General features: G+C 41.7%; 1 protein-coding gene and 1 non-coding gene across 2 annotated transcripts; both read right to left on the reverse strand.

Annotated features, from left to right (window-relative positions):
* Positions 1-4: 4 nt before the first annotated feature.
* LOC115113949 (glutamate decarboxylase 1-like) lies at positions 5-18899 on the reverse strand. Its single transcript, XM_065013439.1, has 15 exons — positions 18803-18899; positions 17899-18039; positions 14755-14997; positions 10606-10696; positions 9815-9927; positions 5470-5585; positions 5304-5383; positions 5152-5206; positions 3115-3231; positions 2860-2924; positions 2561-2639; positions 2288-2437; positions 2044-2151; positions 1858-1947; positions 5-1681 (listed from the first exon to the last, which is right to left on the reverse strand). Exons 1-15 carry the CDS (start codon positions 18897-18899, stop codon positions 1484-1486), a joined length of 1743 nt encoding a protein of 580 aa, XP_064869511.1. The 3' UTR covers positions 5-1483.
* A 7123-nt stretch (positions 18900-26022) lies between these two features.
* trnat-ugu (transfer RNA threonine (anticodon UGU)) lies at positions 26023-26092 on the reverse strand. Its single transcript has one exon. It is a non-coding gene; the product is annotated as a tRNA-Thr (tRNA).
* Between the last annotated feature and the right edge of the window lie 339 nt (positions 26093-26431).

Raw genomic sequence — 26431 nt, forward strand, 5'->3', positions numbered from 1 at the left:
TGTTCTAAAATGGATTCAAATGTTTTGATTCCACATCAATCTACACACAATACGCCATAATGACAAAGCAAAAACAGGTTGTAGACATTTTAGCAAATGTATTAAAAATAAAAATGGAGCTATCACATTTACATAAGTATTCAGACCCTTTACTCAGTACTTTGTTGAAGCACCTTTGGCAGGGATTACAACCTCAAGTCTTCTTAGGTATGAAGCTACAAGCTTGACACACCTGTTTTTAGGTCTCTCCAGAGATGTTCGAGTGGGTTCAAGTCCGGGCTCTGGCTGGGCGACTCAAGTACATTCAGAGACTTGTCCCGAAGCCACTCCTGCGTTGTCTTGGCTGTGTGCTTAGGGTTCTTGTCCTGTTGGAAGGTGAACCTTCACCCCAGTCTGAGGTCCGGAGCGCTCTGGAGCAGGTTTTCCTCAAGCATCTCTCTGTACTTTGCTCCTTTCATCTTTCATCTCCTTCAGTCTGACCTCTCTACCATAAAGGCCTAATTGGTGGAGTGCTGCAGAGATGATTGTGCTTCTGGAATGTTCTTCCTTCTCCACGGAGGAACTCTGGAGCTCTGTTTGAGTGACCATTGTGTTCTTGGTCACCTTCTTGACCAAGGCCCTTCTCCCCTGATTGGTCAGTTTGGCCTGGCGGCCAGCTCTTGGAAAAGTATTGAGGGTTCCAAACTTCTTCCAATTAAGAATGATGGAGGCCACTGTGTTCTTGGGGACTTTCAATGCTGCAGAAATGTTTTGGTATCCTTCCCCAGAGCTGTGCTACAACACAATCCTGTTTCGGAGCTCTACGGACAATTCCTTCAACCTCATGGCTTGGTTTTTGGCTGACATGTACTGTCAACTGTGGGACCTTATATATACCTACATGTGTGTGCCTTTCCAAATCATGTCCAATCAATTGAATTTACCACAGGTGGACTCCAATAAAGTTGTAGAGACATCTCAAGCATGATCAATGAAAACAGTATTCACCTGAGCTCAGTTTCGAGTCTCATAGCGAAAGGTCTGAATACTTATGTAAAGAAGGTATTTCTGTTTGTATATTCTTATAAATTTACAAACATTTCTAACAAACTGTTTTTCCTTTGTCATTGTGGGATATTGTGTATAGACTGATGTGGAAAACAATTATTTAATCAGTTTTAGAATAAGGCCGTAACGTAACAAAATGTGAAAAAAGTCAAGGGGTCTGAATACTTTCCGAATGCACTGTATAGGCTACAATATTGTTGTACACAAATAAAATGAATGTAGAAATGAACTGGCTACATTATAACAATTCCCTGATACTCTGGAATACAAAAATCATATTTGTATATATTTTTACATAAGAAGGACTGTAATTACACAACAAAACATTTAGAGATATATTTAGTTTTCTGATTGTTTTTACCCATTTCCCTCTAAATGCATGATTTACAGTTAATCTGAGCCACAATCTGATTCATAAAGTGGTCTCAAACCTGATTCACAAATCGGTTTCAGTCCTGATGCAGATGTCATGACCAAGAGAAGCGATCTCCTCCAAGAGGTAGTCCACATCCTCTGTCTGTGTGGCCGGGTTGGAGAAGACACATCGGAAGAAGTTAACTTTGTCTCCGAGCGGCTGATAGCCAATCATGGCCATCCCCTGCTCCATCATCTTGGCTTTGATTTTTGGTGCCACCTTAGAAACCAAACAGTGATTTAGCTTGATAGAGTATGAACAGAAGTCAATGTGCTGCTGCTAGTTATGAGTACAGATACAGTATCTGCAGCATCTAATGGATGAAGAACCACAAAGGTTGAATTAAGACGCATCTAATATATCACTAACATTAGAGATCCAAGGTGTAGCATTACCTCATGGAGTCTCCTGTTCCTCTCAGGACCTGGTGACATGTTCCTCAGACTTGGTGGGATGTACCAGAAGCACACGTTGCTGTGTTCAGGCTGCATGGGGATGTATCACAGATAAAAGGCTTACAACGATTCATCTCACTGAGGAATTATTCAATAACTACAAGGGACTTTAAAAAACAGACTTACTTCGCTTTTGAAGACAAGTTCAAAGTCTGGTCTTTGTTTGAGTTTGTCAAACAAGTGCTCAGCATTTTCCAAACATTTATTGACCTGTGATTCAAAGCCTTCTGAACCCTAAGAAGAGAAATATAATATAATATATATATATATATATATAAAGCACTATAAATGTATCAAGGTGGGAATGAAGTTAGTTTTATTTACCAGTTGATAAATAAATATATAAAATCCATGTGAGTATGTTACATACCTTGGCCTTCCACATGAGCCAGAGCTTGAAGACATCAACATGCCTGCCACACTGAATGGTCTTGTCTCCAGTGTCATAAGAGGTGTCGTAGTGCTTGTCAGTTTGGAAAAGGTATTCAGCACACATCTGATTGCAGTCTTTCAAGAGGCCCTGTGAGTGAGAAACCACTGACTACATTATGCATGTGTATTTCTGAATGCGTGCAAATTGTAATTCAGGATGGAATGTTTTGGTAGTCTTGATTTTTTATATTCATAGCGTTAGACTACACACCCTTTTCTTCACCAGTATGGCTGAGCATTGCAGCGGAGCACCCATCATTTTATGAGGGTTCCAAGTCACAGACCAGGCTCTGTAATAAACAGAATTCAAATAGACCTGCATGTAAGATCCAATCAAGGCAGAACTGTTGAGGGTCAATTCCATTTCAATTGTGAATGGAAACAAAAACCCCAAAATGTAATTGATCCTGGCTGTATGGTAGAGTGAAATTCAGAAATCTATTATCCTTTTGGAGAGCTGTAAATGTTGGGTGTCCTCAAGTCTCTGTTCTCTCTGGTTACCGTACCTACCGTTCAATCCCTTGTAGTTTCACACGGTGCCGCTTGGACATCAACAGTCCTCCGCCCCAGGCTGCCTGTTAAGAAACAAAGAGAATTTTACTCTAACTACAATCTTGTCTTTATATATAACAAATTCTTATGGGGACGGTTTCCCAGACACAAATTATGCTTAGTACTGGACTAAAGCATGCCCAATTAAAATATGTCAGAAATAAGGCTAAATGTGTGTCCGGTAAGCCATGATGGATGCTATAAGGTAAATACATCAACATGCAGCCAGAGTCCATGGCTCTCACAGATGTCTGCGATGGCATTGAGAGGATCAAAGGCTCCGTACACAGTGGTGCCTGCTGTGGCATTGACGTAGAATGGGACACAACCCTGAAGAGAGAGAGAGAGAGAGATGACAAGAATCATGATGAGTGTATTGACCTGTTCCTGTGAAATAGTCCCTGCCAACACACTGGAGCTCTGGTAGCTCCTTTTATGCACCAGTCAATGTTGTTGACTGGTAAACAGAAATTCTGATATGAGCGTATTCTGTTGGGGGTGTCTGTTTCATCCTAATTTGACTAAATCCATCCCTGGCTGAAAATACAGTGCCTTGCGAAAGTATTCGGCCCCCTTGAACTTTGCGACCTTTTGCCACATTTCAGGCTTCAAACATAAAGATATAAAACTGTATTTTTTTGTGAAGAATCAACAACAAGTGGGACACAATCATGAAGTGGAACAACATTTATTGGATATTTCAAACTTTTTTAACAAATCAAAAACTGAAAAATTGGGCGTGCAAAATTATTCAGCCCCTTTACTTTCAGTGCAGCAAACTCTCTCCAGAAGTTCAGTGAGGATCTCTGAATGATCCAATGTTGACCTAAATGACTAATGATGATAAATACAATCCACCTGTGTGTACTCAAGTCTCCGTATAAATGCACCTGCACTGTGATAGTCTCAGAGGTCCGTTAAAAGCGCAGAGAGCATCATGAAGAACAAGGAACACACCAGGCAGGTCCGAGATACTGTTGTGAAGAAGTTTAAAGCCGGATTTGGATACAAAAAGATTTCCCAAACTTTAAACATCCCAAGGAGCACTGTGCAAGCGATAATATTGAAATGGAAGGAGTATCAGACCACTGCAAATCTACCAAGACCTGGCCGTCCCTCTAAACTTTCAGCTCATACAAGAAGAAGACTGATCAGAGATGCAGCCAAGAGGCCCATGATCACTCTGGATGAACTGCAGAGATCTACAGCTGAGGTGGGAGACTCTGTCCATAGGACAACAATCAGTCGTATATTGCACAAATCTGGCCTTTATGGAAAAGTGGCAAGAAGAAAGCCATTTCTTAAAGATATCCATAAAAAGTGTTGTTTAAAGTTTGCCACAAGCCACCTGGGAGACACACCAAACATGTGGAAGAAGGTGCTCTGGTCAGATGAAACCAAAATTGAACTTTTTGGCAACAATGCAAAACGTTATGTTTGGCGTAAAAGCAACACAGCCCATCACCCTGAACACACCATCCCCACTGTCAAACATGGTGGTGGCAGCATCATGGTTTGGGCCTGCTTTTCTTCAGCAGGGACAGGGAAGATGGTTAAAATTGATGGGAAGATGGATGGAGCCAAATACAGGACCATTCTGGAAGAAAACCTGATGGAGTCTGCAAAAGACCTGAGACTGGGATGGAGATTTGTCTTCCAACAAGACAATGATCCAAAACATAAAGCAAAATCTAAAATGGAATGGTTCAAAAATAAAAATATCCAGGTGTTAGAATGGCCAAGTCAAAGTCCAGACCTGAATCCAATCGAGAATCTGTGGAAAGAACTGAAAACTGCTGTTCACAAATGCTCTCCATCCAACCTCACTGAGCTCGAGCTGTTTTGCAAGGAGGAATGGGAAAAAAATTCAGTCTCTCGATGTGCAAAACTGATAGAGACATACCCCAAGCGACTTACAGCTGTAATCGCAGCAAAAGGTGGCGCTACAAAGTATTAACTTAAGGGGGCTGAATAATTTTGCACGCCCAATTTTTCAGTTTTTGATTTGTTAAAAACGTTTGAAATATCCAATAAATGTCGTTCCACTTCATGATTGTGTCCCACTTGTTGTTGATTCTTCACAAAAAAATACAGTTTTATATCTTTGTGTTTGAAGCCTGAAATGTGGCAAAAGGTCGCAAAGTTCAAGGGGGCCGAATACCTTCGCAAGGCACTGTATATGCTTTCATGTATTTAATTCACAGCCCTGTATCCCTCAGTTTGGCAAGAGAAGACTCATTCATCCATTACCTCATCTTTGGCAGTAAGGATACTTGACTCCAATTCTGCAGGGATAATTTTCCCCCTTGAATAGTAAAAAAAGGACATCACTCATTTAGCTCTGATGATATCGTCAATGTTCACGATCAACAAATGCAAATCACACTCCCCTCCTTGCTTACCGGTCATTACATTTCACCACCACAACATTTTCACTTCCTATCCCAAGGACTGCTGCAGATTTCTTGATTGAATAATGACTCTAGAATAGGGAAAAAGTATATGTCAGTACATGTTTGTAGATAATATGAATAAGCATGACCTAACGTGAATACTGGTGATGCGTACATGTGCTGATGTGAAGAGGATTAGCCTGGGCAGAGCAGTCATCCCTTTGGTCTTCACTTCAGGGAAGAAGTGGTATCTGGCCAGTAGTACACTGTACAGATTGGACATGGTCCCACCTAAGGAAATATATACATTTTATTTTATTTTTATATTACCTTTATTTAACTAGGCAAGTCAGTTAAGAACAAATTGTTATTTACAATGACAGTCTACCAAAAGGCAAAAGGCCTCCTGTGGGGATGGGGGCTGGGATTAAAAATATAAATACATTTAAAAAAAATATAGGGCAAAACACACATCACGACAAGAGAGACAACACAACATAAAAAGAGACCTAAGACGACAACATGGCAGCAACACATGACAACACAGCATGGTAGCAACACAACATGGTAGCAGCACAAAACAGGGTACAAACATTCTTGGGCACAGACAACAGCACAAAGAGCAAGAAGGTGGAGACAACAATACATCACACAAAGCAGCCACAACTGTCAGTACCTTTAACAGAATGTGACTGGCAGAACGGGTGTTGTACAGTAGTTCTTCCTGTAAAAGTTGCGCCATACTGCTGCACACCTTGCGGGCTGCCGCACAATTCTATGGCCCGTTTTTTCACTGTTAGCTATTGTTGCCATTTATGCTAGTTAGTGCTAGTTTGACCACCAGAGGGCATCTTTGAGAAGCATTTGATAGTCTTCAATACTGTCTGTACTAGAGAATTTAAAGTGATTGTAATCTGAATAAAGGCCAAAATAATATTTATAAAGGCCAACATATTTATTTCTGTTTTTAGAGGGAGAGAAACCAAAAGCCCAGCGTGCCTATTTTTTGGATAAGGACATCCCGGCCGGCCAAACCCTCCCCTAACCCGGACGACGCTGGGCCAATTGTGCACCGCCCTATGGGACTCCCAATCACGGTCGGATGTGAATGGAGGGTGAGGGCTGCAGTAGATATCTCAGATAGGGGGGAGTGAGGCCTAAGAGGGTTTTATAAATAAGCAACACCCAGTGGGTCTTGCGACTGTTATACAGAGATGACCAGTTTACAGAAGAGTATAGAGTCCAGTGATGTGTCCTATAAGGAGCATTGGTGGCAAATCTGATGGCCAAATGGTAAAGTACATCTTGCCGCTCGAGAGCACCCTTACTTGCCGACCTATAAATTACGTCTCCATAATCTAGCATGGGTAGGATGATCATCTGAATCAGGGTTAGTTTGGCAGCTGGGGTGAAAGAGGAGATTACAATAGAGGAAATCAAGTCTAGATTTAATTTTAGCCTGCAGCTTTGATATGTGCTGAGAGGAGGACAATGTACTGTCTAGCCATACTCCCAAGTACTTGAATGAGGTGACTACCTCAAGCTTTAAGGAGAAGGTCAGAGATAGGCGTCGCGATTATACGGGGCAGCAATATTAAAGAAGAAAGGGTCTAAACCATCTGACTCAGATGTTTTTTGGGGGTGAAGTTTAAGGAGCTCATTTAGCACCTCGGACTCAATGACCGCCTGCAGGGAGAAACTTTGTAGCGGGGCAGGGGAAAAAGAGGGAGGAGCATTGGGGCTAGTTGCATTAGTGGGAGATGAGGAAATGTTTGACGGGCAAGGAGGCATGGCTGAGTCAAATACGAATCTGGCCTTAATGAAGTTGTGATTAAAGAGCTCAGCCATGTGCTTCTTGTCAGTAACAACCACATCATCAACTTTAAGGGACATGGGCAGCTGTGAGGAGGAGGGTTTATTCTCCAGGTCTTTAATAGTTTTCCAGAACTTCTTGGGGTTAGACCCACAGAGAGAGAACTGCTCCCTAAAGTAACTAACATTGGCCTTCCGGATAGCCTGAGTGTACTTATTTCTCATTTGCCTGAACGAGAGCCAGTCAGCCTGAGTATGCACGTGCTGAGCCTTTGGCCAAATGCAATTCTTGAGGTGGAGTAACTCTGCAAGATCATGGTCAAACCAGGGGCTGAACCTGTATCTAATTCTCATTTTCTTTATGGGGGAGGGTTTGTTAACAATATCACTGAAGATATCAAAATAGAAGGTCCAAGCTTCTTCGAACAGAATGAATAAAGCAGATTCTGTACCAATTTACAGAGGCCAGGTCATGAAGGAAGGCTTGCTCATTAAATATTTTTAGCTAGCGTCTATTACAAATCAGAAGCTTCTAGTGTTAACGTGCAGAAATCCCAGGCTTTTACGAGAGCTGAAATCAGTGAAACATATATCAGAGCACAAGTCAGAATTGTGGCTAGCAACAGTAGATGGGCAAGGGTGTACATGCACATTTCCATTTATCATCAACAGTAATACAATTAAGGCACGGCAGAGGACAGGGAAAGCTCTGCAGTGTTGATTTGTGACATTTGAATGTGCATTAGATGGCAACATGATCATGTTATACAGCAATTTCATCAGGTAGCATGAATACAAAGCCGGCGAGAGGTGGTTAGAATAGGATCGGGGCCAAAGGTCTGTGTAACCTACAGGGAGTCATAGAGAGTACTGTATTATAGGTGGATATCTGAGAGATTGTCTTAAGCTTATAATTTCATTGAACTTCATAACAACTAAACAATATATCCAAAATTAAGAGGACACAATGAACCAATTCATTGAAAGTACCAAGGATAAATGTAACAATGTGTATGTTTGTCATTGGCTACATTGTTTGTATCGATAGCAAGGTCGGAATGTACAGTGCCTTGCGAAAGTATTCGGCCCCCTTGAACTTTGCGACCTTTTGCCACATTTCAGGCTTCAAACATAAAGATATAAAACTGTATTTTGTTGTGAAGAATCAACAACAAGTGGGACACAATCATGAAGTGGAACGACATTTATTGGATATTTCAAACTTTTTTAACAAATCAAAAACTGAAAAATTGGGCGTGCAAAATTATTCAGCCCCTTTACTTTCAGTGCAGCAAACTCTCTCCAGAAGTTCAGTGAGGATCTCTGAATGATCCAATGTTGACCTAAATGACTAATGATGATAAATACAATCCACCTGTGTGTAATCAAGTCTCCGTATAAATGCACCTGCACTGTGATAGTCTCAGAGGTCCGTTAGAAGCGCAGAGAGCATCATGAAGAACAAGGAACACACCAGGCAGGTCCGAGATACTGTTATGAAGAACTTTAAAGCCGGATTTGGATACAAAAAGATTTCCCAAGCTTTAAACATCCCAAGGAGCACTGTGCAAGCGATAATATTGAAATGGAAGGAGTATCAGACCACTGCAAATCTACCAAGACCTGGCCGTCCCTCTAAACTTTCAGCTCATACAAGGAGAAGACTGATCAGAGATGCAGCCAAGAGGCCCATGATCACTCTGGATGAACTGCAGAGATCTACAGCTGAGGTGGGAGACTCTGTCCATAGGACAACAATCAGTCGTATATTGCACAAATCTGGCCTTTATGGAAGAGTGGCAAGAAGAAAGCCATTTCTTAAAGATATCCATAAAAAGTGTTGTTTAAAGTTTGCCACAAGCCACCTGGGAGACACACCAAACATGTGGAAGAAGGTGCTCTGGTCAGATGAAACCAAAATTGAACTTTTTGGCAACAATGCAAAACGTTATGTTTGGCGTAAAAGCAACACAGCCCATCACCCTGAACACACCATCCCCACTGTCAAACATGGTAGTGGCAGCATCATGGTTTGGGCCTGCTTTTCTTCAGCAGGGACAGGGAAGATGGTTAAAATTGATGGGAAGATGGATGGAGCCAAATACAGGACCATTCTGGAAGAAAACCTGATGGAGTCTGCAAAAGACCTGAGACTGGGACGGAGATTTGTCTTCCAACAAGACAATGATCCAAAACATAAAGCAAAATCTACAATGGAATGGTTCAAAAATAAACATATCCAGGTGTTAGAATGGCCAAGTCCAAGTCCAGACCTGAATCCAATCGAGAATCTGTGGAAAGAACTGAAAACTGCTGTTCACAAATGCTCTCCATCCAACCTCACTGAGCTCGAGCTGTTTTGCAAGGAGGAATGGGAAAAAATGTCAGTCTCTCGATGTGCAAAACTGATAGAGACATACCCCAAGCGACTTACAGCTGTAATCGCAGCAAAAGGTGGCGCTACAAAGTATTAACTTAAGGGGGCTGAATAATTTTGCACGCCCAATTTTTCAGTTTTTGATTTGTTAAAAAAGTTTGAAATATCCAATAAATGTCGTTCCACTTCATGATTGTGTCCCACTTGTTGTTGATTCTTCACAAAAAAATACAGTTTTATATCTTTATGTTTGAAGCCTGAAATGTGGCAAAAGGTCGCAAAGTTCAAGGGGGCCGAATACTTTCGCAAGGCACTGTAGCTAACACTGTACCTGGACAGAACACTCCATCCCCCTCTTCCTCTGACCAACCCACAATCTCCTGCATCTTCTTCAGTAGAATCTCCTCCATCAGAATGAACACTGGGGACACTTCATAAGTAAACCTAGAAAAAAGTTTACACTTTAACTCATATTGCAGAATGACATTTACCAGAGGACAGATCCCACCATGGGCCATACACTCTTTGAAAAAAAGGTGCTACCTTGGACCTAAAAGGGTTATTCGGCTGTCCCCATAGGAGAACCCTTTGAAAAAATATTTTGGTTCTAGGTAGAACCCTTTTGAGTTCCATGTATAACCTTTAACATAGAGGGTTCTACCTGGAACCAAAAAGGGTTCTCCTATGGGGAGAGCCGAAGAACCCTTTTGGAGCCCTTTTTTCTAAGAATGTAGTGTAACCTGGGGCTGTATGTATCAAGCGTATAGGAGTGCTGATATAGGATCAGATTCACCCTGTCCATATTATTTTATTCATTATGATTTAAAACAGCGTTTCCCAAACTCGGTCCTGCCCCCCCAAACATGCACCCAGAGGGAATGTACTTTAAAAATATATATTTCCCCCCTGGGTGCATGTTTTGTTTTTTGCCCTAGCACTACACAGCTGATTCAAATAATTAAAGCTTGATGATGATTTTTTTTGGTTGCTTCCAATTGGCTCATTCATTCCTCCTCCTCTCCCCTGTAACTATTCCCCAGGTCGTTGCTGTAAATGAGAATATGTTCTCAGTCATCTTACCTGGTAAAATAAGGGTTAAATAAAAAGGAATGTAAATGTTACATGTTTGTGTTGGCGGTAGACGTCAGCCATTCCCCGGCCAGACCGATGACATCCAGCCCTGATGACAGCTGATTGAAGAAGCGTGGGTGACCTGGGGACAGATGAGGACATTCTGGAACATTCTACTAATCTATAATGTCTATGATGTCTATAATGTCAGCCATTCCCATGGCCAGAACCAATGACATACTGGTACATGGAGTATGGGGGGTAACTGTACACATATTTTTACTTGACCGTTCGGTACTGGGACTTCGGTTCCCGAATGAATACATTAAAAAAACACACAAAAAACCACTAAGCCTACAGTATAAGCTTAGAGTAAATCTGAGCTGAAAAACCCCCATTTCAGGCTATTCTGTTAAAACAACTGGAGCCTATGCACATTTTGTAGTATAAATTCAAATCTTAATTGGCAAATTTCATAAAGTCCTTTTGCAGCCAAGAACTAGATCTGTATGATGGCGAGTGGTTGGGTCGATAAACAAGGAGGATTCTACATCATCGTTTAAGAACATTTTGACTTCCCAGTAGATTACAACAGCAATGGACAGAGAGAATATGTCGACACTGATCAACGAGAATAGCCCATGTAGCTGTCAACACCTCAAACATGTTGACACATTAATGCCGACACAGACGTAACACTAACCTTAACCCCTAACCCAGCGTTTCCCAAACTCGGTCCTCGGGACCCCAAGGGGTGCATTATTAAAACGTGCACCCCTTGGGGTTTGGAAAACCCTGCCCTAACCCTAGCCTAGCTAACGTTATCCACCTAGCTAATGTTAGCATTAGTGACCTAGCTAACCTTAGCCACAACAAATTGGAATTCATAACATATCATACGATTTTCAAATTTGTGATATATTGTACTCAGTTCGTAACTTATTGTACAAATTGAAATTTGTAACATACAAATTGTAATTCGCAACATATCATACAAAATGGATGATGGACATCCACAAATTAATACATACCATGAAACTTAACATATCATACTAATTGGAATGTCCCAGATTTAAATGTAATATGTTACATCTACTCCTGAGTCCAGGTTGGCCTACATCACCCACAAAACGAAAAAACAGCACAACTTCGTCTCCACTCTGCAATAGGGGAGAGTTGTCTATCAGTTTTTTTGCTGCTTTGGGGAGGGTTGGGTGATTTTTTTTATTGGACACAGAGGTGGGTAGTGAGTTTTTTCCCCCTGGTTTACATTCACTCTTTGGCAGGTTTTACTATAGAATGTCTTCCATTCTATCCATATTTGCTCATCTGCTTGCGGTTGTCATCACCGGCCTACTAGCCGCCACCGATCCCTTTTTGTTTTGTCTTATTAGTTGCACCTGTGTCTTTTGTGTTTGCTTGATGGGCTTCCTTATTTATAGCTAGGCTACCCGCCCTTGTTTTGTGCGGGATTACTATTATGTTACGTGTGTATGATTTTGGTGTGCGTGCTCCGGACCTGGTACCCTGTGTGTTTGGGTTGGTCCACATTTTCCGCGCCCTGTGTTGTGGGCATTGTTTTCGGTGCGATATTAAAGTGCACTTCTTCCTGTGGAACTATATGCTCTCTGCGCCTGATTCTTCCTCACTCACCTAGTTTCCCGTGACAATATCAAGGTGTTTTGATACATCCCTTTTACAATTCGCTTTTCCGTGCACCAACTTTCCTTATAAACTGGGTGGTTAGAGCCCTGAAAACTGATATACCACAGGTATGACAAAAAATAACTTTTTACTGTTCTAATTATGTTGGTAACCAGTTTATAATAGCATTAAGGCAACTCTGGGGTTTATGGCGAATATACTGTACCACGTTGCGTTGTGCTTATGAACAACCCTTAGCCGTGGTATATTGGCCATATACCACACCCCCTCTGGCCTTATTGTCCAGATCTGCAATAGGCTAACTAGCAATCATAGCACACATAAAAGCATTCAAAGCTGCATCAATTCTCAATATGAATCCACAAGAACAAATAGGAATAGCTGAGGAGAGGCCAAGTGCATCAATGCGCATGAAAGAACACTGGTAGCCCGATTACCAACGACATTGAGACAGACTACAGGGATGAGGTGAGGGCCCTGGTGGAGTGGTGCCAGGAAAATAACATCTCCTTCAATGTCACCAAAACAAAGGAGCTGATCATGGACTTTAGGAGAGCGCTGAGGGAACACGCCCCCATCCACATCGACCGAAGTAGAGAAGGTGAAAAGCTCCTTGGGGTACACATCACTGACAAACTGAAATGGTCCACCCACACAGACAGTGTTGTGAAGAAGGCGCAACAGCGCCTCTTCAACCTCAGGAGGCTGAAGAAAGTTGTCGTGGCCCCTAAGACCCTCACAAACTTTTACAAATGCACCATTGGAATATATCACCACCTAGTATGGCCCTCCAGGACATCTACAGCACATGGTGTCACAGGAAGGCCAAGAAGATCATCAAGGACCTCAGTCACCCGAGCCACGGCCTGTTCACCACATTACCCTCCAGAAGGCGAGGTCAGTACAGGTGCATCAAAGTTGGAACCGAGAGACTGAAAAACAGCTTTCATCTCAAGGCCATCAGACTATTAAATAGTCACCACTTGCCTCCGCCCAGTACCCCTAGTTACTGCCACTAGCCGGCTACCACCCGGTTACTCTAACATGCACCTTAGAGGCTGTTGCCCTATGTACAGCACATAGTCATGGAACACTGGCACTTTAATAATATTTGACAGAATACTGCGGACTCAGTTGTTGTGAATTGTTAGATACTGCTGCAGTGTTGGAGCTAGGAACACAAGCATTTCGCTACACCCACAATAACATCTGCTAAATATGTGTATGTGACCAATACAATTTGATTTGATCTTGTTTAGGGACAATACAAGTATCTTACCTAGACTAGCCTACAACACCACAATGCAATGAATAATTGCATTATTGTTTTCAAGTGAGTACAAAATTCTACTCTTGGCTGCAGTGAACATTTTTTATTTGAATAACGTGCAAAAGCCCTGTGATATGAATGTTTCTTTACGTTTAGATCAGTTGTGGGTCTACTCTCGACAGTGTATAAGATCTAGAAAGGTATAGTAGCAGGCCAGTATGGCTGTATTTTTACCTCTGATACTGCGTGATCTGTTGCAGATCATTATTTTCCCAAGTCGTCCTATAATAATGTGGCCATAGAGATGGGTTGGCTGATAATGTCACGAAAACTATGTTCGCTTCCATAGGGGAGAAGTCAGCCTGTTGTTGTGATTCTGTTGTTGTGATTCTGGGTTGCCAGATTACTAGCAAGAATGACAAGAAATTGCCATGTGGGGAATTGTAAGTGGCTCATTTTCAACTTGTTTCAACTTGTGTTTTGACACATTTCACATTAATGCTAATATGGCAAAAAAATTGCTAGATAGTTAACCACCAACTGTAACAATGTATTTGAGAGACAACAAGTGGTTATTGTGCAAATGTATGTATGTTTTCAATAAACATTGGAGACAAAATATAGCTTACATATAGCTTACAACCAGTCACAATGTTTTCATCTGATTTGGCTACTTCAAAAGTCTCCTGTAGGCATGTGCAAGTTCGTCCAAAATATAATTCCAGCATCCTCAAAATGGCTTGACATTAACCCGGTTTCCATCCATCCTTTTAATGCGAGTAAAGTACATGTTGGATAAAGCATTTCATGACCAGCCTGATGTAAACAGCTAGCTAATTTGTTGGCAAACATTCCAAATGCCGACAAAACAAAATACACTTAACAAGGTGGGATATTTTTGTGTCTGTAAAATTAATTATGCAAGAAATGGCACTAGAAAAGCTTTAATGCTCAAATATTGATATAATAACCATCATATCCAGGGGTTGCGTTAGAGTACAGAAATCTGTATTTTAAACAATTTCACCTGTGCTGTCATAAAGCATTATGACTCATGATCATCTTGAATCAGGAGTACCAATACTTCGTATTTTTTTAAATAAACAAAAAGGAACTACAATAACTGTTGGCATTTCATTTTCTCGCTGTAACTGAACTGAACCCTAACCCCAAAACTGCAATATGTACTGAACCTTGGGCTTGGTGAACCGTTTACACCCCTAATGGAGTACGTTTGGCAAAACAGTCAACAGCTCTTACGGTACCTGTTTTGACTCCATACTTCAAGGTGTCCCTGCAGTCGACCAGGAGTTGTTCCAGGTTCTCAGGCTGGTCTGGGAGCTCCAGACCGAAGCCCTCCAGGCCCTCTCTGAGTTGGTGAGGGTGGTGGAAGTCCAGGACTTTGGAGCTCCGTCTGAACGACTTGCAGACATAGCTGAGGAGAATGTTCACCAGCTCTTGGAAGAAACTTTTGGTTGTGTCCTCACCACTGAGAGCAGGGAGTAGATCTAAACATAAAAGGGACACAGTCAGGGCTCTAAATTAACTTTTTAAATTGGTAGTCAGTGCTCATCTTTAAATAATTAAGAGCACCAAAAAGTATTTAGGAGCACCATAAAAAAGGTATTGATTTCAATTGATTTAGCCTATAGGCCTGAGAGCACATCCAAGAGCACCTTTCCTTTTTTCCAGTGCCATCTTAAAGCATACTGGTGGTCGCGTTATCAGGTTGTTAGTCAGCTAGGTAACATGACTGGATAAGGTTGTTTGTTATCTAACAGTTAGCGGCCCGCGAGTAGTTTTTAAAAGGTCCAGAACACATGCATTGAAAGAAAAAGTTATTTGCTCCGGTAATATGATTCATGTTAGGCTAGCTAATGCTAAAGCGGCCCACAAGACAATACAGGTATTAGTCAAAGCTTATGAATATTGTATGTGAATTTCCATATATCAATGACACTAGCAAAAGGGTTGAATTGTTCAGCAACATGTGCAGTGAATGCTACCATGGCTTTTGTGGTGAAAGGTACATAATGCATTTATTTTAATCTCGCTATCAGGCCACTGTATGCTGTGACATGAGCCTGGATGGTGACACATCTTCTTCAAGCTGCCTGACTGAACACTGGGGCCTTCAGTGGTACCAGAAGCAAGGGCCCTATCTGGGAAGGGCCTTACCTGTCTCACAGCCATTCTGTCAACATGTATTCTATTAACCACTCAAATTCATGCAAACTGCATACGCAAGCACTGACTTACACTGAGTATACATAACATTCTTTATACTGAGTTGCACCCTCTTTTGCCCTCAGAACAGTCTCATTTTGTCGGGGCATGGACTCTACAATGTGTTGATGCTGGCCCATGTTGACTCCAATGCTTCTCACAGTTGTGTCAAGTTGGCTGGATGTCCTTTTGGTGGTAGACCATCCTTGATGCACACAGGAAACTGTTGAGCATGCAAACCCAGCAGCGTTGCAGTTCTTGATACACTCAAACCAGTGCACCTGACACTGACTACCATACTCCGTTCAAAGGCAGTTAAATATTTTGTCTTGCCCATTCACCCTCTGAATGGCACATATACGCAATCCATGTCCCAATTGTTTCAAGACATAAAAATCCTTCTTTAATCTGCCTCCTCCTCATCTACACTGATTGAAGTGGATTTAACAAGAGATCAATAAGGGATCATAGCTTTAACCTGGATTCACCTGGTCAGTCTGTCAAGGACAGAGCAGATGTTCTTAATATTTTGTACACTTAGTGCATTGTGTTTTAGGTTATTGTCCTGCTGAAAAGTGAATCTGTCTACCAGTGTCTGTTGGAAAGGAGACTGAACCAGGTTTTCCTCTATATTCTACATGTCCCATTCTTTAATCTTGTCTGGGGGTCTAAAAAGGCAACAGTACAGGCAGGGAAAAGGCTAGTAACATAGTCTGGGAGATCAGGCAATAGGTAGTTAACAGGAAATCCAATAGGCTAAATAAAGTACAGGCAGGGAATAGGCAAACGGCTTCGTTAGTGAGGCAGGCAAAAGGCATCGTTAGTGAGGCAGGCAAAAACTATCATACACGAGAGGATTAAATTACGGGAAAACCAGCGCTTCGACTAGAAGTGTGTCACAAAACAAACAATACCTCACAATGATGGGGTGCAAAGAACTGAACTAAATAGTGTGTGTGATACTGACATACAGGTGTGTGAACAGGTGATCAGAATTCAGGTGATTGGGATCTATGTGTTTGAGAGTGTGAGCTGGAAAGTGGGCTGGAAAGTGAGCTGCGTTCAGGGGATCTACGTGTTTGAGAGTATGAGTTGGAAGCAGACGTTACAAGAATTAGGCGCAACAACTTTATTTTGTCCCTTCATTATATCAGCATTGAACACATCCCCCTCCCTAGGAGAAGGGATGACCGTGACAATTTATTGTTAAAATGAGAGGCCGTTTGGACCTTCAATTTAATTTGCTATCCATTGTTAATACTATTTGTAGGCCTATGTAGCCAAATTGTATCTATGATCGTATGTGATCCATTCATGTTTTTTATATGTTCTATTTACAGTATATCTGTAAATAATCAACCAATATAATCAAGCCACAGCCGGCCATGATTACAGACACCTGTGTGTGTCCTTTTAAACTATATAAAACTATTATAAACTGGGTGGTTCGAGCCCTGAATGCTGATTGGCTGTCAGCCATGGTACAGCAGACCATATATCGTGGGTATGACAAAACAGTTATTTTTACTGTTCTAATGACATTGGTAACCAGTTTATAACAGCAATAAGGCACCTTGAGGGTTTGTGGCGTTGCGTTGTGCCTAAGAACAGCACTTAACCGTGGTATATTGGCCATTTACCACACCCCCATGGGCCTTATTGCTTAAGTGACCTGCAGTGTTTGTCAATATACCCTGATGAAGACAGCTTGGCTGTCAAAACTTTGGTTATTAAATTATTTCATCTGAGCTCCTAGAGTGTGCGGCTGTCCTTTTTTCCCCAAGTGTTCTACTCCACTAGCCAGTACGTCGCCTAAACAGGTGTACATTTCTTTCACCTTCAGGATAGAAAGCCAGACCATGTTGATCTTGTATGTGTCTTCTGCATCTGCATTGTTTGCTGTTTGGGATTTTAGGCTGGGTTTCTGTATAGCACTTTGTAACATCGGCTGATGTAAAAAAAGGTTTAATAAATACATTTTATTGATATGTGTCCCAAATGGCATCCTACTCCCCACACTGCTCTACCTTTGACCCTATGGGCCCTAGTCAAAAGTATGGCACTCTATAGGGAAAAAGGTCCCATTTGGGACGAAGACCTCGAGTGCAGTTTAACTGATGAAAAGGCTACCAGCAGTAGCTTTCATCAGCCTCATAATGCAGCTTTTGTTGGCCTGGCTTTACCTTTGTTGTATATGCAGCTGAAGTCCTTGGGTATGCAGGTGTTGTCACTTGTCTGTGGAGAGTTGATATTGTCAGAGGAGCTTCTCTGTTTACTCTCTGCCAAAATCTGCCCACCAGGTGTAGATTTTTCTGTCATGCTTTCTGGAACAAATAAACGCAGAGTACATGATGATCCGACACCAATATTAACATATCTGCTGTAAATTGTCATGAAGAATTATTTGAGTTTTGCCTGTAAAGTAGAGACTGAAGATCGAAGGAAAGCGTGCCAGTCAGGTGGGTTGTGAGGGCAGGGTGGGAAGAAGCATCTTAGTCACCCGTATATTCTTTGAATGAAACCATGTAAGCAACAGGAAACTCAGGCCATGTAATCAGGAGCAAAGTTTTGTGTGTAACCCAGTCTGCCCGTTTGAAGGATCAAAATGGCCAGGGCCAGGTCAGAGAAATGAACAGACTGTCAAAAGATTGTGAGTCTGGCCTGGAGGGACGATTGTGTGCATGCAGTTAATAGATACAAACTTAACAAAAGTAATTGCAACACATTATTAAAACTAAAAAGTAGTCTGACTTGTTCTGTGTCTCCACTCAACAATATCAAGCAAATACAGAGTTCCCAACCAGATCACACGTTGCATATGTTATTTACATACCATGTGTACCATGTGAGTACAAAATATTGTTCAAATAGATTGATATGCTAACACAAATACGATTTCTTATTCATAGATATCATAAGACACTTGTAAAAAAAATGAGCCTAAAGCCTTATCTCAGGGTTTACTGCTTTACCTGAGTGAATGTCTCAAAACACAAACAAAAATCACATCATGACATAACTGACATAACCCCATGGATATACCATAGAGATACATCTAAATAATTGATATGCTCACTTGACTCTGACCTGGTAGCTGCAAGTAATCCATAATGTGTCCACATATGATTGAGTTCTGAGAGTGAAGTTTGTCCAGTATCTCACTGTTCCACTGCTGCCCCTCCATGAGATGCACCTGGAATGGTTTTGTGGAATATATAACCCCCTGGAGGAACTAGGCGTGGTGGTGGGCGCATTATGACACAAGGCTATTCAACCTGAATGAAACAATGCTATTCCAAAAACCTTTGAGAATGAGAGCCTCCCCAAAATGTTTCTGACAATCACTAGCTACCACATCAATTCATTATGATCTCTTCTTTTTTTTTTGTCCTTTTGTGTGTAATTATTTGGCTCAAAATATGTTTGTGTGTGCTACTCAACCTGCATACAGTACTCTGAAGGATCAAAAAGAGACTGTTGTGAATGTTTCCTTTGATCTGAAGACATGATTGGAATAATATATTAAAACTGGCAACTGGATTTATATGACATTAAAATAATAATTATTGTTTGTGAGAGCATGTTTAAGTGTCTAGCTCAATGTCTTTCTTGATACACATGGTCTTACTCATAGTAATGAATTTCTTACTCTTGAAATGTTGGTAATATTTCTAGATTCTCATCTGAGAAGGGTGTTATTTGCAAACAAGACATTATGGCGTTATCTATTATAATATGACGAGCAAAAGCTTGAATTATTTTTTGGACAGGGCGCAATTAATATTTAAGATTAATAAAATTGTTATTAATTTTAGAGGGATTAACACTGTATGTTTTTTCCCTATCTGTAATACACATGATTTCCAGGGTTCTGGTTGTGTGGGTTGATGTTCACTAGACTCGATGCTATATGTTAAACTCATATCTGTTGATAGGGATTGACACCAGACTGGAGGTCCAAGGACCAAGGACACTGTTGTAATTTGTGAAAGGCTGATTCTTTAGCAGCTAACAAAGTTGGTTTGACTTCCTGGTGCAGTGTAAATAGGATATAAGGGTGAAGGCCAAGTTAAACATGATTCTCTGCTCCTGTGCAGGATACTGTGCTCCCTGTTTGCAAACTTGTATTAAACCATATTGATTTAAGATGGACTATATCCGTAACTGCATTTCTCTTTTGTTCACCTGAAAATGATCTTTTAAGCTTGGTGACGAGGATGGGATGTGAACAGTCAGGTGAGCGAATGGCTTTGGTCAAAAAATAAGAAAGATAAAGCTGAGAAGGCAGCTGTGTTAATACAGTGTGTATCAACAGAGCTGACATACTGTTTAAAAAGCTTTTTGGATCGCCTGTTATCAATACTCCAGCACCCTCCACATTGCGAGGATACCGACACTGAGACGTTTTCTAAAATGTTTTATGAGACTGGAGAACACATTGGGAGGGATCTTAGACCATTCCTCCATACAGAATATTTTGAGATCCTCAATATCCTACGTCTGTGCTTATGGACTGCCCAAAACCACAGGTTTTGAATGGGGTTGATGTCTGGAGAATTTGATGTGAGCTTGGGGTTATTGTCTTGCTGGAAGATCCATTTGCAGTCAAGTTTCAACCTCCTGGCAGAGGCAACCAGGTTTTTGGTTAAAATGTCCTGGTACTGGGTAACGTTCATGATGCCGTTGACCTTAACAAAGGCCCCAGGACCAGTGGAAGAAAAATAGCCCCATAACACTAAAGATCCAACACCATATTTTATGGGGTTCTTTTCTGCTTATGCATCCTTATTTCGACGAAAAAAATGACACCAACCCGCTCTGACTCCATTCGTCCTGTCCACAAAGGCTGCTGGCTGCGCTTTGCTATCACCGAAATATCTTGAAGATTGCCCATTATTTCGTTTGTGTAAGGACCCCAAAAATGGAGGCAGTGGGGGAACCTATTCAAGTAAGTAAATACATGTTTTACATTTTTAAAAACAATCTAGCTGGCTACAGTAGGCCACTTTACAGGTTAACTCAAGTGAGCTGCTAGATCGCTAGCCAGCTAACTTTACACCGTGTTTAGGTAAGTTAATTAAATGTCATCAGCTATGCCACCAGCTAGCTATCTTCCTATTAGCTAGCTATATTGATGTAATCATTCTAAATTAAAAACACAGTCTCCAAATGCATTAGTGGATAGCAGCCATGGAACATGGTGAAATCGCAGCTTCAGCTGTCGGTAAAGAGAGAATGTAGGCTACTGGATAGGGCAGGTCATTTTGTGGGAGGACGTTTTGAAAAGCTTCTCCAGTTCCAGTCCCTAGAGAGGGAAACTTTGAAGACTGAGAGAAAATAGGAACATAATATTCAGTGCTGTCTAACTTTTGTCAAATTAAGCCTGTTTTCTGTTCTCAGATGTGGAAAGATGAGAAAGCCTGTTTGCAGATGAAGAGAGAGGTCCCAATGCATATCTAAGAGACTAGAGGTATGTGCTATATGCCAGCAGGTAGCCTAGTGGTTAGAGCATTGGGCCAGTAACCGAAAGGTTGCTACATCGAATCCCTGAGCTGACAAGGTAAAAATCTGTTGTTCTGCCTCTGAACAAGGCAGTTAACCCACTGTTCCTAGGCTGTCATTGTAAATAAGAATGTGTTCTTAACTGACTTGCCTAGTTAAATAAATACAAAAATTGGTTATACTGCATGTGTAGGCCTACCTATCTTAGCAAATGTAGTATACTAAAATACTGTTAAACATCAAACACAATGTATAAACCAATTAAAATTGGAGCAGGTCAACCCTGTTAGGTGTGCAGGGTTTTGTTTCAGCTCAGCTGTAGCACACCTGATTCAACTGATCAAATCTATTGTGTTGATAATTAAGTGTGCTATTGCTGGGCTGGAATGGAAGTCTCCTCACCCAGTAGATCAGGGTTCAGTAGAGCATTGTTGGCCATGCTTTAGTAATAATAGCCTACTTGTGACTACTCAATTGTCTATTGTTGTTTACACTAAGCTATCTAATCCTACTCATATTATGAGTTATCTTATTTCTACATTTTGAAGTGATGAAGTGTTGAATCTTTGAATTGAAGTGTTTAAATTTGTTTTAACTGTTAAACTGTTATTCAAAATGATCTAGTGTCACTGTTGATTAATCATCACAATCCTGCAATAAAGAGGGGTTCTGTCTCTAATGTGTCTGTGTTTCTGTGTTGTATTCTCAAATTAATATTTCCTTTTTGTCTAGTGGTAAGATCTCCAGTTTTATTTGATTGTCAGTATATCAACTATGTGACTACATTTAGCAGCTTATTGCATGCATCGCGAATGCAGCCATAGGTCTCCAGTATGATGACATTACTGTTATTATCGGCATCTTCATCTGAAGCAGAGAATAGCTAAACTCACACATTGTTTACATGTTGAGCTATATGTTCTCAATTATACCAGATTTTGTACATGCCTTTTAATTTAGGTACAGTATGAAAGTAAGGAAATGGCAATTAGGCTACAGGAGATAAGCTTTACAGGTAACATTTTACGAGGTTCATTTGATTTAATTTCATTCAATTTATCATTTTTGCTAGCAAAATTATTGCAGTTCCTATAGACAGTACATGGTTGCTCGCATCACTGACCCTGGATAAGCTAGCGACTGGGCTAACACAGCTAAACTTTAAGGTCAATAATATGCTTTTTTTTTTTTTTAATGTTGGCTTCATAATCATGAGAGAAATTGAACTAGCTGGTAGCTAGTTAGTTAGTTATACCTAGGTATATTACAAGATTAGTGTTAGGGTTGCATCAATTCGAATCTGGTATCAGGATAAATATGACATTGAGTCACCGATTGTATACTATGTATTTTTTATTAGCTAAGCAATAAGTGGTAAATGCAATTTTCGTATATAAAGGCTCTCTGTCCCACCTCGCAGAGCAAACAGAGAACTGATTTGTTCCTGACAAAATTATTATAATATACTCTGACAGAGGTAGTTCCTGCTTCCGAGCCGGCCTGTCAGAGTAGAGACTGGGCGTGGTTTAAACTCACCCAGCCTATCGTTGATTGTTGGCGCCCAAGCTGGGCCCAGCACCCTGGGCGCTTCAGCGGTCAGTCGTTGTAGTTGTGTAGAATATACAGTTATCAGGCACCTGGCTCCTGTTATCTAACAAAAGACCGTTTGTTCTTGCAGCACTACGTTCTGAATGTGCCCCCCAACTCATTGCACAGTTCCTGTCTTCATGTTATTCTGTATTTTTCCATCATGAGAAAGGCACATGGCCCTGAAACTGTTAACAATGTCTCAAGTCAACTATGTTGCACAACACATACACCCACACAAGCATTTACATTTACATTTACATTTAAGTCATTTAGCAGACGCTCTTATCCAGAGCGACTTACAAATTGGTGCGTTCACCTTAAGACATCCAGTGGAACAGCCACTTTACAATAGTGCATCTAAATCTTTTAAGGGGGGTTGAGAAGGATTACTTTATCCTATCCTAGGTATTCCTGAAAGAGGTGGGGTTTCAGGTGTCTCCGGAAGGTGGTGATTGACTCCGCTGTCCTGGCGTCGTGAGGGAGTTTGTTCCACCATTGGGGGGCCAGAGCAGCGAACAGTTTTGACTGGGCTGCGCGGGAACTGTACTTCCTCAGTGGTAGGGAGGCAAGCAGGCCAGAGGTGGATGAACGCAGTGCCCTTGTTTGGGTGTAGGGCCTGATCAGAGCCTGGAGGTACTGAGGTGCCGTTCCCCTCACAGCTCCGTAGGCAAGCACCATGGTCTTGTAGCGGATGCGAGCTTCAACTGGAAGCCAGTGGAGAGAGCGGAGGAGCGGGGTGACGTGAGAGAACTTGGGAAGGTTGAACACCAGACGGGCTGCGGCGTTCTGGATGAGTTGTAGGGGTTTAATGGCACAGGCAGGGAGCCCAGCCAACAGCGAGTTGCAGTAATCCAGACGGGAGATGACAAGTGCCTGGATTAGGACCTGCGCTGCTTCCTGTGTGAGGCAGGGTCGTACTCTGCGGATGTTGTAGAGCATGAACCTACAAGAACGGGCCACCGCCTTGATGTTAGTTGAGAACGACAGGGTGTTGTCCAGGATCACGCCAAGGTTCTTAGCGCTCTGGGAGGAGGACACAATGGAGTTGTCAACCATGATGGCGAGATCATGGAATGGGCAGTCCTTCCCCGGGAGGAAGAGCAGCTCCGTCTTGCCGAGGTTCAGCTTGAGGTGGTGATCCGTCATCCACACTGATATGTCTGCCAGACATGCAGAGATGCGATTCGCCACCTGGTCATCAGAAGGGGGAAAGGAGAAGATTAATTGTGTGTCGTCTGCATAGCAATGATAGGAGAGACCATGTGAGGTTATGACAGAGCCAAGTGACTTGGTGTATAGCGAGAATAGGAGAGGGCCTAGAACAGAGCCCTGGGGGACGCCAGTGGTGAGAGCGCGTGGTGAGGAGACAGATTCTCGCCACGCCACCTGGTAGGAGCGACCTGTCAGGTAGGACGCAATCCAAGCGTGGGCCGCGCCGGAGATGCCCAACTCGGAGAGGGTGGAGAGGAGGATCTGATGGTTCACAGTATCGAAGGCAGCCGATAGGTCTAGAAGGATGAGAGCAGAGGAGAGAGAGTTAGCTTTAGCAGTGCGGAGCGCCTCCGTGATACAGAGAAGAGCAGTCTCAGTTGAATGACTAGTCTTGAAAAAGCCAACAGCAAATAGTATTCCATCACATATGATATGGTAACGGGCTATAGTGTATAACACAGAACCTCACATTAGCTAACTTCTCAAAACAAACATTGTGGTTAGCTATTTGTCCCTCATGCTAGCCTTTACAGCCAAATACAGTATCACTTCGGAAACGTCAACATTTTTTTAATTGAGAAGTGCCAGCATTGTGTACCATTTCTCACCTCTTGCTGCAGCTTTAGCTGCTCATCTCGAAATAACAGGGAATTGCTGTGAAAACCAGCGTGCTGCAAACGTTCTAAAATGTTTTGTTACCAGTGCTTGTTTTGTTGACATGTTTAGTCCTCCCTGTTGCTCCTGCAGCATCAATCTGGTGAGCACCTTTAGAACTCCATCCAAGCAACGCATTTGATTGGTTTAACGTTTTGTGAGGTGCCACTGATTTACACCAGGTTCTGACCCCTCTTTAGCTGATTTCTGCCATGGAACTTCCTCAGGCTTCCCGTAACGAGGCTACGGCATAGCTAGTGAACTGGAACTACTCACACATTTTCTTACTTCTCACAAATAAAATAAAATATGGTGAAGTAGGCAATAATTGACATTCTTTTTCTTCATCATACCTGCCTAATTCTCACTTTAAACACTTTTTGTGTGCCTAATTCTCACTTTTTGTGTTTAATAGCCAAAGTTACACATTCTGGTAACATCTGATTCTGGAATGATCTGTTCTCGCAAGTTGTAGTCTAAGACACTTGAGATTTAGATATTGTAATTATCTAGTAGTTTGGATGTAGTGAACTAGTGAATCTAGTGAAATACTGAACTACTTTTCTAACTTTAGCTTTGGTGTAGAATATCTTCTTCCAGTGTGAAGAAATTGGTAGCTTGGTAAACTATATTTTCAGAGTAGCTTCCCCAACACTGGTATGGGCTGACTTGGCATTGCTGTAGCTCAGCCAAAATAGCCTGCCAGCAGCCTACTAAAGGTTGCATTATGTCCATTACAAGGTAGAAAAACTTGTCTCTAGTCCAAAACCGTTCAATAGTTAGGCTATCCATATTATAGGAGCTTCATCTTATTCTTTCTATTTCTTTTGCGGATTTGTGCCTGCAATTTATGGAACATGACAAAACTTTGACGATAACAATAGATGGCAAAGTCAAAGATGCTGGTTTCCCCTATCCATCTGTGGCAAAGTTTTCCCTCAATACTTATGACAAATCCAGCTTCAGAACAAGCCATAGCCTAGATATCTGTCTAATCTTTTGAATACAGTGTACAACAACAGATAAGATAGATAAGGTTAGCTAGCTAAATAAGGTTAGCATGCTAGGTAGCTACACTGACAGTGCTCTACTTGTTGTCATTTCTCTACTCCACGTGGAAATCCCCACATCGTTCCCACCCTCAATTTGTGAATATGTATTGGGGGCTGCCTATGTCACTTTTGCCTGGAGCCAGTCCTGATCAGATGACATGAACATAGAGCTTTTGGCCATACATACTGATGGTGAGTTTGGCATCTAAATAATTACATTTTAGTCATTTAGCAGACACTCTTATTCAGAACAACATACAGTAGTGAGTGCATCCATTTTCATACTTTTTCTTATACTGGTCCCCCATGGGGATCGAACCCACAACCCTGGCATTACAAGTGCCATGCTCTACCAACTGAGCTACACGGGATGCAAAAGGGTGAAAAGGATGCATAAGCAGAAAATAACCCCATACTTAATGTACAATATGGTGGTGGATCTTTGATAGATGTGGAGCAACTAAACTTCTCTCATGCTGTTGGTGCTTGGGACAATCTGATGAGGCTGAATGTACAGCAGGTGATGGTGGTGACAGCTCAGACTAAAGCTTGTCTGGTTGGGAAATACAATATCCTGGACATCATCAATGGCTTCTACTGTACGTCTGTGAGTTCTGAACTGTAGCATATCTGAATAATTATTTTTGGAACTGCAGGTTGATTGTGGGGGTCTACACACTGTGAAATTTGTAATAATCTTAAACTT

This window comes from Oncorhynchus nerka, linkage group LG9b, assembly GCF_034236695.1.
Source record: "Oncorhynchus nerka isolate Pitt River linkage group LG9b, Oner_Uvic_2.0, whole genome shotgun sequence".
In the NCBI taxonomy this organism is placed as follows: Eukaryota; Metazoa; Chordata; class Actinopteri; order Salmoniformes; family Salmonidae; genus Oncorhynchus; species Oncorhynchus nerka.

Coding starts and splice junctions, on each gene's coding strand:
- LOC115113949 (XM_065013439.1), bottom strand. CDS start 18,899: ATGGAGGGGCAGCAGTGGAACAGTGAGATACTGGACAAACTTCACTCT. Junction 5,586..9,814: donor GGATGGAGTGTTCTGTCCAG/GTACAGTGTTAG, acceptor ATATTTCCTTAG/GTGGGACCATGTCCAATCTG. Junction 2,438..2,560: donor CCATACTGGTGAAGAAAAGG/GTGTGTAGTCTA, acceptor TCTCACTCACAG/GGCCTCTTGAAAGACTGCAA.